Source organism: Phyllosticta capitalensis, assembly GCF_038381095.1.
Source record: "Phyllosticta capitalensis strain CBS 128856 chromosome Unknown BKA78scaffold_6, whole genome shotgun sequence".
Taxonomy (NCBI): domain Eukaryota; kingdom Fungi; phylum Ascomycota; class Dothideomycetes; order Botryosphaeriales; family Phyllostictaceae; genus Phyllosticta; species Phyllosticta capitalensis.
The window spans coordinates 1,437,519-1,450,076 of NW_027117444.1; the positions used below are offsets into that span (position 1 = coordinate 1,437,519).

At 53.4% G+C, this 12,558-nt stretch overlaps 5 protein-coding genes across 5 annotated transcripts; 3 read left to right on the forward strand and 2 right to left on the reverse strand.

Annotated features, from left to right (window-relative positions):
* Positions 1-2,536: 2,536 nt before the first annotated feature.
* BKA78DRAFT_238523 (Cupredoxin) lies at positions 2,537-4,440 on the forward strand (the record flags this gene model as incomplete). Its single annotated transcript, XM_066883888.1, has 4 exons — positions 2,537-2,722; positions 2,799-4,148; positions 4,202-4,244; positions 4,301-4,440. Coding segments are annotated over 4 exons (1,719 nt in total), but the record flags the coding sequence as incomplete, so codon positions are not given.
* A 654-nt stretch (positions 4,441-5,094) lies between these two features.
* Positions 5,095-5,955, forward strand: BKA78DRAFT_152064 (uncharacterized protein). The gene has a single exon (XM_066882962.1). It carries the CDS (start codon positions 5,182-5,184, stop codon positions 5,755-5,757), a length of 576 nt encoding a protein of 191 aa, XP_066743488.1. The 5' UTR covers positions 5,095-5,181; the 3' UTR covers positions 5,758-5,955.
* Positions 5,956-6,905, reverse strand: BKA78DRAFT_151992 (uncharacterized protein). The gene is made up of 2 exons (XM_066882960.1): positions 6,472-6,905; positions 5,956-6,424 (listed from the first exon to the last, which is right to left on the reverse strand). Exons 1-2 carry the CDS (start codon positions 6,675-6,677, stop codon positions 6,154-6,156), a joined length of 477 nt encoding a protein of 158 aa, XP_066743489.1. The 5' UTR covers positions 6,678-6,905; the 3' UTR covers positions 5,956-6,153.
* Positions 6,906-7,133: 228 nt separating this feature from the next.
* On the reverse strand, positions 7,134-8,006 carry BKA78DRAFT_296503 (uncharacterized protein; the record flags this gene model as incomplete). Its single annotated transcript, XM_066886629.1, has 1 exon — positions 7,134-8,006. The coding sequence occupies one exon, from the start codon at positions 8,004-8,006 to the stop codon at positions 7,134-7,136; it is 873 nt and encodes a 290-aa protein (XP_066743490.1).
* Positions 8,007-10,233: 2,227 nt separating this feature from the next.
* BKA78DRAFT_152073 (uncharacterized protein) lies at positions 10,234-12,041 on the forward strand. The gene has a single exon (XM_066882963.1). It carries the CDS (start codon positions 10,637-10,639, stop codon positions 11,828-11,830), a length of 1,194 nt encoding a protein of 397 aa, XP_066743491.1. The 5' UTR covers positions 10,234-10,636; the 3' UTR covers positions 11,831-12,041.
* Positions 12,042-12,558: the final 517 nt, after the last annotated feature.

The window sequence follows — 12,558 nt, forward strand, 5'->3', positions numbered from 1 at the left end:
TGGCAATTCAGACCGCGACGACGACGAACATAATGCATATGCGGTAGCATTCGCGGTGACGAAGCCTGGAAAAGTTCCTAGACACACATCGCATGTCGATTGAGAAGCCGCGCGGAAATACTTGGCAGTATCTCGGTGTATATCCAACTCTTGTGTTTCCGTGGTGGACAGCGGAGGCGCAGTGTCTTGGACCGATTTGTCATGAGGCGAGATAGAGAATTGGCAGGCGAGATGAGGTGAGCACGAGGGACTTGCTGCCATTTTCTTGTCCCTTTGATCTCTGCTGTCGGCATTCTAGGCCTGCGGTTAAGACTGACATACAGGAGCAGTGCAATCTTGGCATGTGTGCTGATGCGGCAACTGCAGCCAAGTGGCTGATGTGAGCTGACTCCAGCGCAGAGCATGCCAGGTTCGAAAGAATTGCATCGATGACGAAAGCGTTCGAGTTGCGCATTTGTATTGTGAAGTCAACGGAGGTGTTTGGGTCCGCGGAGAGTAACCTGCGATTTTAGCCAAGGTTGTGGGGAGAACCCAATCTGAAAACCGGGGAACAGCGACGCGATTGACTTTTGGTTGGCTCGTGTACATACTTTGCGGGGTAGAAAATCTTGACACGACGACACTTCGAGAAGGGCAACTGCCGAACCGGATTGAAGAATTCTCTTCTTCCGCGCGGGATGGTTGCTTCTGTGCCTGATGGAAGCTTTTCGCCTGGTGCATACCTCTCTAGTCAGGGCACTGCAAAGCGAGACCCAATGAGCAGTCCTGCTTACGTGGATAGTCACCTGGCAAGGTCGATCGGGCTGCTCCCTCCATGATCGCCTTTCCTCTACTCGCCTTTCCCATCGGCTGAGAGAATGCTCTTCGTCGTGCCGAGCTTGAAAGCCAAGGATAGGGAGCCTCACCACCGAGCCAAATGTACCATCAGGTCGTGCTTGACGCCGAAGATTCCAAGACCTCAGCAGACGCATGTAATGACTAGGGGTTCAGACAGACCCACAGAACCGAAGACACGTTTGTCCACAAGAGCTTCTGGCGACCATCAATCATGCCGCGCTGCCTCAGCTGTTCAGCTGCTGTGGTTTCTTTTGAGCCCCATGGTCGGTGAAACAGTGCGGTGGCGCAATCCCCACACTCGGCTCTGGGGAAAAAAGCTTCGGATGTATGCTTAGCGATATGTTTAATGCAAGTCGGCCGACGTGGACTCAGGTGTAGCAACAATCGAAACAAAAGCTGAAGGCCATATTAGGCAAGGTCAAAAGCCGACAGTAGAGTGGCAGACGCGACCCTGGCAGAAATCTCTTCCACGTAACCTTGACGGGTGGCAGGAGGGTAGCGTGACACGTTAAGGCAACGACAAGAGACTTGCAAAGGCCGAAAAACGAACAGAGTGTGTGACTTCGGAATCGGGAGCGTGTTGTGCTGTGTCAGTCGCAGGATTCACTGAGAGGGGTTCTTGAGGGATCGGAGAGATGTTGTTGAAGCACTGCTTGGTCACAGCAGAGAGTGTCGGGAGAAAAGGTGCCCAACCGGATTTGGCAGTTCTGGAGCCGACGTCGTGCCTCGAGACAACTGGAGAGCGCCGTGCCGAACTGATTCAGCGCGTGCGCATCCACAGGGCTGAGGCGCTTGCGATCGTTGAATAAGAAGTTGTCTTGACGGTCGTACATGGCGAGCTCTTGCTCTTGCACGAGACCAATTGCATTTAAATGATAGGCGCTTCTCACTGTGTGCGACAGCGACTTGAAATACCGTGGGTTTTGCGTTGTACATAGCTGTACAACCTCCGCAACATGTCGCATCCTTCCACAACATGATCGACGACAGGAGATGCCTTGTCTTGATGTAGTTCAAGACGTGCAATGCAAGCAGGATCCGAGGTACGTGCAAGGAGGTGTGAAACATGGAAAGACGGTCGAATTCGAAGCACCCGCGCGGAGAGCGCCCTGCACGAAACGACAATTAGCTTTGAGCTATCCCAAAACCCGTTCAGATGCGGCTCACCACCCGCATGTTTTTGACCGGCTCTTCCGCAAGACCCAACGGCACTTTCAAATTGGCTTTGTGCGCGCTGTGTCGCCTGCGAGGATGTCCCAGGTTCCTCTTCCCGCACATCACCCCAGCACAGCTGTCAGACTGGCACACTGATTCTTCCGGCACCGCCTTCTAGGAATATTCGACTAATTAGAGTGTTTGCGTGCACAAGGCACCGAAGCCTTTGCATGCATAATGCGCCAATGGTGTGCAGCGTCGCCTCGTTCATGTACCTTCATGTCTTGTTGCGGTCAGGCCTCTACCCGACTCCGTATTTGAAGCATTCGAATTCCCGTCGGAATATCCCAGTTTCGGCGTCTGCTGGACCATGTGCTCATAATCAACTCAATTGCCCTCTTGTTATTGCTACAGTTCTGCTGCCGGGCCTGTTGTCGAGGGTCCAACGTCCAACGGTTGGAAAATGGATTGGTCGTCTTTTCTCTTTCTGGCCTGGCTCTGGGTCTGGGGTTGTTCGGCATTCAAGGACCCGCACATTGTGGTCCACGACGACAGCTTTGTCCCGGATGCCGTTCTGCGAATCACCGAAGAAGATTACTCCATCGGCTGCATCACAAGACACTCGGTAGTCGCCAACGGCTCCATTCCTGGCCCTGCGATTCGGTTGCAATCCGGCAGTGTCGTCTGGATTAGGGTATACAACGACATGCTTGACAAGAACTTGACCATGGTTGGTATCCCGAACCTCTGTGCGCGCACCTGCGCGTCTTTCTTGCAGCTGGATGTAAATTGACACCGGCGACTAGCATTGGCACGGCTTGACCATGGCCGCCGCCCCGTGGGCCGATGGTACGCCAAGAGCCAGCCAGTTTGAGATTGGTCCGCTTTTCTTTTTCGACTACGAAATAAACTTGATCGAAATCGGCCCTGGGACTTATTTCTGGCACTCTCACGTGGATTTCCAGGCAATGACGGTTTTTGGACCGCTCATCATCGAACAGAAGCCTGGCATTCCGCCTCCGTACGAGTACGACGATGAAAAGATTGTCCTGTTTAGCGACCTTTACAACAAAACCGACGAAGAAATCAAAAAGGGTCTTACGCAGAAGCCATTCAAGTGGACCGGAGAGACTGGAGCGCTGCTAATCAATGGCCGCGGTTTTGGAAACTATACGCACACCAATAGTGACGAATCCTGCTCTGTTCCAGTATTCGACATGGAGGCTGAAAAAACGTACCGCTTCAGATGGATTGGCGCAACTGCCCTTTCTTTTGCTTCCGTGGCTATCGAGGAGCACAACTTCACCCTGATTGAGGCCGACGGAGATTGGCTGAAAGAGATTGAGGTTCCTTTTATCCAGATCGGATCCGGTCAACGATACTCCACGCTCATCGAAGGGCTTTCCTGTGATCAGTTAAGAGCAATGGGGAAGTCGTCATTCTACCTCCAGGCTGAGACGCGCGATCGTCCAACCACGTTCACCTCCTATGCCATTCTTGATTATGGCAACAGTTGTGGATTGAACAATACCAAACATTACGAAAATTTTGCGCCTCCACTTGAACCCCCTCTTCACCTCCCTCCGACTGTCCAGGGCTGGCTCGACTACGACTTGCAAAACTTGACTCCCGCACCAGACTTTCCGACCGCAGAGGAAGTCACTCGTACCATCTATGTCGACATTTTTCAGTTGACGACAGATAAAGGAACAAAGGACGAGCATGTGACATGGATGCAGAATGGGGTCAGTTGGTATGAGGAATCCGTCCGCATCCCTTACCTGGTTGCCCTCTACTTGAATGGGTCCGACTTTCTGCCAGATTACGATGTTGCGGTTGCCAACGGCGGTGTGGACCCAGTCAAGAAAGCTTGGCCTGCGAAATTGGGAGAGGTGATCGAGATTATCTTCCAGAACACCGGATCGACACAAGGCGGCGCAGACATTCACCCTATGCATATCCATGGAAAGCATGGAGGGTATATAGGAAGTGGAAAGGGCGAATATAATCGGACAGAGAACGAGGAAAAGCTTAAGAAGGCTGGACACACTCCCGTACTCCGCGACTCTATGATGCTATACCGTTACTCGTCTAAGGAGAAGACCGGTGTCAAGCATTCTTGGATGGGTTTGCGACAAAGGGTCACCCAAGCTGGGGTAAGTTGAGTGTCAATACTTACCAATTGTATGCTAATTCTCTCGGGCGCCAGGTCTACATGATGCACTGCCACATTCTCAATCATATGTTAATGGGTAGGAGACAGTACCTTTTAAACCTTTGAGATAGAATATAGCTGACCAGGGTACAGGCATGCAACAGGTTCTTGTTTTCGGAGATTCAAAAGACATCCTCACACTGCCGCTTCCGTTAGTCGAAGGATATCTGACGTATGGCGGTCCTGTGTACGGCACGAAAGGACATCCACCTGCCGTCCTTCACTTCTTTGATTCTGAAGACGACGAGCCGGTAGGCGTGGAAGTCGTCACTCCCCAAGGAGAGTTCGAAAACCCAGGGAATTATTGATGGGAAGGTGGAGAAGAACGACAGGAGATAACCTGTAATCGGACTGTACATGTCAGCCACATCATAATTGGGAGCATAGTCAGGAGTAGTGTCTTCAAAATACCCTCCCTACCTGTCGTTTAGGTAGAAAAATAGAAGCGATTTGTTGAATCTGGCCTCCAAAGAAATTTCGGCTTCATTTTTTGACCGACCGTCGTCATACGCCGCCTCCGAAGGCCCAAGAATATGAAAAGCCGAACTCGTTGCAAGGACAAGGGTCGATTGTTGAAAGAGGCTGAACGAAAATGGAAACTTCGCGGGTGCTCGAACTCGGCTGTGTCCGGCCGTGGACCCTGAATCTTGGCAGCGAGCTAGAGCCTGGGGCTTGGTAGCAAAAGTCGTGGTACACTTGAAAGTGTGCCTATTGAAGAATTGTGTCGAATCGTGTGCAGCTAGGGAGCATTCAAGCTGAAGTGAATGGAAAGGAGGTAAAAAGCAGTCGCAGTTGTGCATGCTTGACTTTTTCAAAAGACGTTTGGACTTCGCTATTAATACGTGGCCGCGGTACGGATGTCAAATATGACCAATCCTAGAGCGAGATCAGTCAAGAATGCGCAACGTGGGAAGATTATTTGGAAAGCTGGGGATGGCTGAATAAGCGAAGTAAGATGGGCATACTTTGGCGCAATGGGCTGTGAAGGAAGTCGGTACCAAGGCCAGACAGGAGTACTTGACCGTATCCTATGGCCATCCTTTTCTCGGGTGTGTCCAGCCATGGACCCCGTGGCAGCGAGCCCGAGCCTGAGGCCTGGTAGCAAAAATCGTGGAACACAGGAAAGAGCGACCGCGGAGGCATGGAAAACTTCTATGTCAAAAAGCACGCGGACAGGGAGCATTCATGCCCCTCGGTACGAGAACATTGAAGTAATGAAGTCCTCAATGCAGCATCACAGGGGGCATTCGAACGTTCGAACGAAACTCTTCAACCCAAACCAGCCTGTTCTGAATTGGCGCAGGCGACACACCCGAATGCCCAAAAAAGAATTCGCCCTCGCAGATCGTGAGCTCCAAAACCTGGCCTCCACTAAACGGCGGGCGCTCGGCAATAATTGCAAGATTGCAGCTCCGCCTAAGGAATCGCTTTGGGAGCTGAACGACCTTCCCAGTCCACGTCTCTCGGCCTTGGGCTGGGTCAAGACAGAGTTCAACAAGGACCCTTTCTCCAACCTCAGGAAGAGCGTGTCCGGCATCAAGTGCTGCTAGTGCAGACGCATCGACGCTGCCCTGTACCTCCAATTCAGGACTGATGTTGAGCAAGACAATGTATTTTGATGAGCCCTGCTTGTCTGGTTGTATGGCGCAGGTGTGGGTGCCGTTGCAAAATCTAGCGGCCAATGAAGATGATGCCTGGTGCTCGTATGCGTGTCCTCCGAGCATATGTGCCAGATATTGGCGGTAGTCCATTGAAACGGATGACGAGTAGGAGTTCGTCCAGGACCAGTGGAGATGGAGCCTCTTGTCCAATGGGCTCCTTCAACCAGCCCTCTTTCCGGATTGCAAAGGCCCTATCCACGTATTCCTTGTCGAGCTCGAATTTGGTCTCAGAGAAATCCATGATTTCTTCTCCTTCTTCGGCAGGACGGTTCTGCACGAGCTTTCTCATCCATGGCCAATAGGAAACCGGCGTCGGGACTGGGGTTGAGAGCAGTCATTGAAAGCGGAGTTTAACGGTGGCATTCGGCTTAGCGACGACATGGATGGGTTGCCCCGAGGATAGCGCATATTCAATGAGCTCTTCGAATTCCTCGATGATCGAGCTGGCAGATGGGCCAAGTGTCTGAGTTGGGAGTCCAAAAGCCATCTTGACGCAAGACTTGCTTTTCCACGAAAAGACATGGCACTGGTCTTTCTCCTTTTCTTCGACCCGAACCTAGTGACAATTAGTAAAAGCCATTACGGCCGGCTAGAGTAACATACCACTTTGCCATCATGCAGAGGACTGTTGCGGTACTTGGCATGCCGAAGATCGAAAAGCTGCTGTCCAAAGTCGAAAGGACCAGCTTGAATCGTGTCGGCACTGGTTCGCTCCGAAAATGCATGCGCCACTCTGTCGTAGGCCGGATCGTCGCTTTGGTAGTCCTCATCCACATACGTAAGGAATCGAACGATGACGAATTTGTCATGTTGATCCTGGCTGCGAAACGCGTGAGGAGTGCCGCCAGAATTGACTGGGGATGTTCAACGAATAACGACCCCGCAGTGCGAGATATATGTACATATATATACTCGGGCTTGAGAATGTCGCGATAAAAGATTGGGGATGTTCAAAGAACGATCCCACGGAGCGGGGACAAGACGGGCATTAAAAAGCCAGGCAACACCCGAACGAAGGCGCGCGAGGAAAGAGGCAGGCGCGACGAGAATTTTAGCGGAAGAGTCCTGAACCTTCGAGGCGGGTAACCGACGGGCTTTGTGGCTTGGAGGTAGCTGGAGACTGCTGGAGAGGTGACCGACAATTACAATTCAGCATCACAGGGAGCATTCGAACATTCGAAAGAATCTCTTAACAATAAAGGCCTTTTGCTACCAAGCCTTAGTCCGGCATCCGTAGAGCCCTATGGCCCCGGATTTTGGTCCTCTCAGAGATGGAAAAAGGCTTCGCAAGTGTATCGCGAATCGTCCTTCCACCATTGGGAGCCTTTTTCGGGTCCCACACAGCTAGCGGTCGAAAATGGGGCTTCGAGGACCTTGTGCTCAGGACCATATGTGTGGCGGCCTTTCTCTCTAGGCTTTTTTGAGTTAGCCACCTGGTCGAAGGTGCCGATTCTCTTTGCAAATCGGATAGTGCTGCCCATGTAGAGATTTTCAGGGGCGAAGGCCGTTCCATCGGTCTCGAGAACGTCAACATAAACGCCTGCGTTGAGAGTGCTGGTGGTGTTGATTTGTTTGAGGTCTTGAAACAACCAGTCTGGGTTGCCCAAGATGGTTTGGACATCTTTTAGGATGGCAGCAAGAATGTCGTTCACAGTGGCTTCTCTGGACTGTGTCGTCACGCCAAGGTCGACCTTTCTCGGCAGGAAGCGTTTGCCACTTCTCTCTTGGAGATACACACTCTCCTGGAGACACGACATCTCTTGGAGATACGCACTCTCTAGGAGATACGCTGAGAATCCTTTGGTGCCCAGTACCTCAAGCTCTTCCTCTAGCCAGATCGGCTTCTCGGTCTCTTCGAGCTCTGGCGCCTCGTCGTTATCATTGAGGTCCTTTTCGATCTCCTCATCTATATCGTTGCGAAGCTCATTTTCAATAGCCTCATCGTCTGGGAGGGCGGCAAATAGGTCCACATTGTCGTCATTGTCGATGTTGATGTCTTTTTCGAGGGCCTCATCATCCGACAGGGCTGCAAACAAGTCCGAATTGTCATCTTTGCTGATGTTGAGCTCATTTTCAATGGCTTCATCATCTGATAGGGCTGCGAACACGTCCGAGGAGTCGTCATCACCATGCTGCATAGTACGTTGCTGCTTGACAGGAGGTTGTTTCTCTATAGCCTCTCCTGATTTTCTCTTGGTGGGTTGGACAGGGGGCTGCACAGGGGGATGCACCCGTTACAGAAGTAAAAAGAGTATCGCCGAATATGAATGCGTATGCTCCAGGAGGTATCAACCGCGAGAGCCGAATGTAAAAGGGTATCCACCGGGAGGTATCAACCGCGAGCACGAGAGACGTCCTGTTGGAAAGGGGCTATCTTGGGAGGTGGTCAACGACCAACCTCAACCTCAAGCGAGAAAATGGTAAAACGGCTCCGGAACAGAGGGCGGCAGGAACCGGAAACTGTTTTAGGTGGTCAACGACCAACCTCGACCTCGAGAACGTAGGACGCAAGGCGGCTCCGGGAGAGAGGGTGAGAGACCGAAAGCTGTTTTAGGAGGTGGTCAACGACCGACCTCAACCCCGAGAGCGTAGGACGCAAAACGGCTTCGGGAGAGAGGGCGCGGAAGACCGAAAGCTGCTTTGGGAGCTGGACAACGACCGATCTCAACCCCGAGAGCAAGCAAGAGATCGAACACTGCTTTGGGCGAGAAATGTAACTGCTTTTGGAGATGGGTGAGGATCGACTTTTACTTGGAGGGGAAGGGCGGTGAAAGAGCGGCATTGGGAGGTGGTGGTCAACAACCGGTCTCACGATTGGCCAGAACGCTGGGAAAGAGACGGCTGTTCGAGCGCAGCAAAAAATGGTGGTATAGTAAGCCGCAAAAGGACTGTCGAACGAGTGCTTGAATGCTCCTTGTGACCACCAACCTTTTAAATACGAGCTCAAGTTCCAAACTGTTTGGGCGGAAAAGCACTCGAATGCTCCTCGTGCAGACACATCTCAACTTGGGAAGTTTGGTGTGCCGCTTTGGCACCAAACCCGTCTCTGTCGTTACTTACTGAAGCAAGCTTGACTTGCTACCAATTCCCGGCCCTCCGTCGAGCTCAGGCATGTAGCCCTGACCCTTTGAATGCTGATAGCATTTGGCGGCTCTTTGTTTGTGTTTTCAAGGAATCGGAATAAGTCCCTGCATTGTCGCAACCGTGTAGGAGATTCAGAGGCGCCCAGCCTGGCGGTATCCTATCGTCTGAAGCCGTTGACGTTGAAACGCGAAGATCATTGAGACAGCAAGTTGAAACATGCAAGTTCGCTGCTCACAGGCCAGATTTGCACCGGGTTCAAGATAAACCACGCACGCCGACTCCCGATGCCATGGAGATCATACTCTAGCAGTAATGAGCTTGAGAAAGCCTCCGATTACACATGCCATAAACGTTAATCCCTACGTTTCGGCAGTCGCAATGCTTTTAGCAATCGTCTCAATTGTCTCCGGATGACGCGAGGAATTGTCACATTCTACGTGGAAACGCAAGCCGACGTGTTGGAAGACGCGGCCAAAGGCCCGCATTGGTAAAGAGCAGCAAGCGAGATGAAGGAATATTGTCGCAGGAGGAGGTTGATGGAGGACTCTGATGCCAAGGGACGGCTGCCCTATGGGGCGTCTGAAACTTGGAGGTCGGGGCCTAATCCCAGCAGCAGCGTGCATGGGTTAGATTATGTAAAAGAGATATGACGGCATGCCATCTGCCAATGGCAAAGCTTCGCAGGACAGGAAATGGTCAGGGGCGAGCCAAGCCAGGAAGCTGAGGTTTGGGCAGCGGAGAGTGTGGCGATTGCGCAAGTTGTGGGCCCACGTCGTCAAGTGCTCATGGCAGCCAGCGCGAAACCAAGAGAAACGCTCGCGGCGACAGCCACAGCCGCAAAGCAAACGGGAGGATTCAGAGCATCGGCGGTGTGGCTGTTGTCCAAGTCGGCGGCGGGAGGTTGGAGCACCGACAAGGCTCATCCAAGGTCGCAGATTGGGATGGTCAGGACAAGCCTAGCTGGCGGCTTCATCACGGAAGCTTGTGGGATTGACGAGGGCCTTTACCCCGGAGTGGACAGGCCCGGGGAGGTTGGAAATGGCGGTCCAAGCGTGATGGAGGCGTGGAAGTGGGAGCAGAGGAGCCCAAGGCCAAGCTGTGTTGTCGAAGGTGCTGACTACTTTTTGTCGAGTTCGAAACGACGGGCGTGGGCATTCGTCAGCTCTGCTGTGGTGGATTGTATGGAGAGTGTAAGGGTCAGGCCCAAATGCAAAAAGTAGTGTTGGGCTGAAAACAGAGTTTGGAGTGGGGACCCAAAACGGGGACCCTGGAATCGTCACCGTGGAGCAGCACAGCAGGCCCGGCATCACGAGGCCTGCACATGACGCTGCTGCTGGCCTGCCTGCCTGCCTGCCTCTGTTCAAAGTCCAGCGGGAGCTTGCCGAACACCACCTTCTCCACTGCTCTCACTGCACTGCCAGCCCATCTCCCTTCAACAACCATCCCATCGCCGGCCACTTTGATCCATCGGCCTCAGTCTGCCATGATCCCGCTCTAGCTCGCGACTACCACCGTCATCGCTGCCTCTTGCCCTGAAACAATCTGTTCGACAAACCAAAACCACCGTCGATCGCGAGACCTGCGCCCTTCCAACCTCCGCTCAAACTCTCGCTCTGCTTTTTCTCTCGTCCAACACCAACTTAAGCCCGCTTCAATCGCCCGAGTCGCTCCAAATCCCGCCGCCATGAGCACACTGCAAGAGCCCCCAAAGGTCATGCCGGTCGTCCCAAGCCCTCGCAATTCCTCCGTTCCGCTGCTCGCTGACCGCCGCGGCACCGAAGACAGCACCAGCGATGAGGCTGCCTCGACTCCAAAGCAAGGCGGCAAGCGTCGCTTCTTTGGACTTGGACGCAAAAAGGACGGCGATAAGGACAAGTCCACGGCGCCGGATCACCACACCACGGGTCCCTCTGCCAACACCACAATCGTACCATCTACAGCGCCCATGCTCCCGCCAGTCACAGGAATTCGGCCCATCTCCCCGATAAGCGCACCAGCTGTCGACTCGAGACCAGCCTTGGTCAGCACTCCGCAAAGCAGTCCTCGTGTCTATGCTTCGTCCGCCGCTTCGCCCAGCAGGGGACTGCGCTCCTCCTCGCCTCGTCTGCACTCCCCTGCATCGTCACAGATATTTGAACGCAACGTCCAGGAGAGTCATATGCCGGGAGAGCTTTCGCCAGCAATTCCTGCGCACATTCAAACCGAGGACCATATTCCGCCTGTGCTTGAGGCGTCTGCACAGGCCATCACCGACGACCACCTCACGCCGGACGAGGTCGAAATTGTAATGCATGCCGCCCATCAGCCAGCGGCTTCCAACATTGGCAACAGCCCGGCATCTGCTGAGGCTGTGTCCTCGCCAACCATTGACGAAGTGGCATCCAAATCCGAGACTGACGACGGCCAAGAAGCTGCATCCAACTACGGCTCCTTTGACAAAGACGACGTGCGCCGACTGAGTTTCATTTCCTTCGCCGACGTCGTCCAAGCCGAGCACGCGGAAACCAGCCGCGACTCTGTCCACCACATGTCGCTTTCGACAACCGCAAACCGTTCGCCCTCGCCTACTAGGTCACCCGTGCGCAGTCCCGCTTCCTCGCGCGGAGTCGGGACCAGCCCGCCAACGAGTGGCGCTCCAAGCATGAAAGGCATGGACGCAGCAAAGAATGCGCGGGTGCCCGGCGCTCCTGCTAGTCCGACCTTGTCCCAAGGTGCATACAGTCCTCCATTGAGCGGCAGTGAGATTATGGTCGAAACAATGCGCCAGGCGTTGAGAAAGACGGGTAGTGGGGATCTGAGCGGGGCAAGGTCCCAGAGCCAGCCCATGAGTGCTGCTAGCGCCGAGGCTGACGGCGTTGACCGACCGCCTTTTCAGTAAAATGATCACGCTTTGCGCTGCCGCCAATGTTGGACACACAAAAGGCGGGTTGAGCATGAGAGCGGGGCATTGTTGTCCATGGTCACATGTCGAAGTCGGATGCGGAAGTTGTTGTTTGTCGGTTGGCCAGGGAGCCACCCACACGAGGAGACGAATTTCTGAGTCGCAGGCACGCTGCCCCTTTGTGGCGCTGGATAGTGAACGCTGCAAGACGCACTGTAGGGCCTCTGGCAGGTCTCAATCTTGACTTTGATTGAGGTTCGCCGGCCGGACGGGTCACCTGAAGACCACCACGTGGGATGCTTTCTTTTTCTGCAGGACTCTCCGTCCGCCTTTACGTTTGATTGATTTCTTTTTCCCTTTGAGCTTTGCTTTCTCACTCAACTACTTTGCCAAAGTTCTTGTCTTCTCTACTACTGAGCAATGGTTCGTTTCAGGCGCACGTTGGCGTGGTTCATGACCAAGCAGATTCCCCTTTGCGGTAATGGAATTCACGTTTGGATGGTTGGTCGATTCATCTTCTCCTTGGTGGCTTCTTCTCTTCTCCAGTCTCTTGCTTGTGACGTTTTCTTTGCTAGTCTTTTCTTCACCCTCACCCTTTTTGACTTCGATTCCCAACTCTTGGAGAGGTGAAGGAGATACAACCAGGATTTGGCTACTCCCTGTCGTATGTCGCAAAGACGTCCGCAAAGACGCTGATACAGGGGCGCGACAGGACAAGAGGGCGT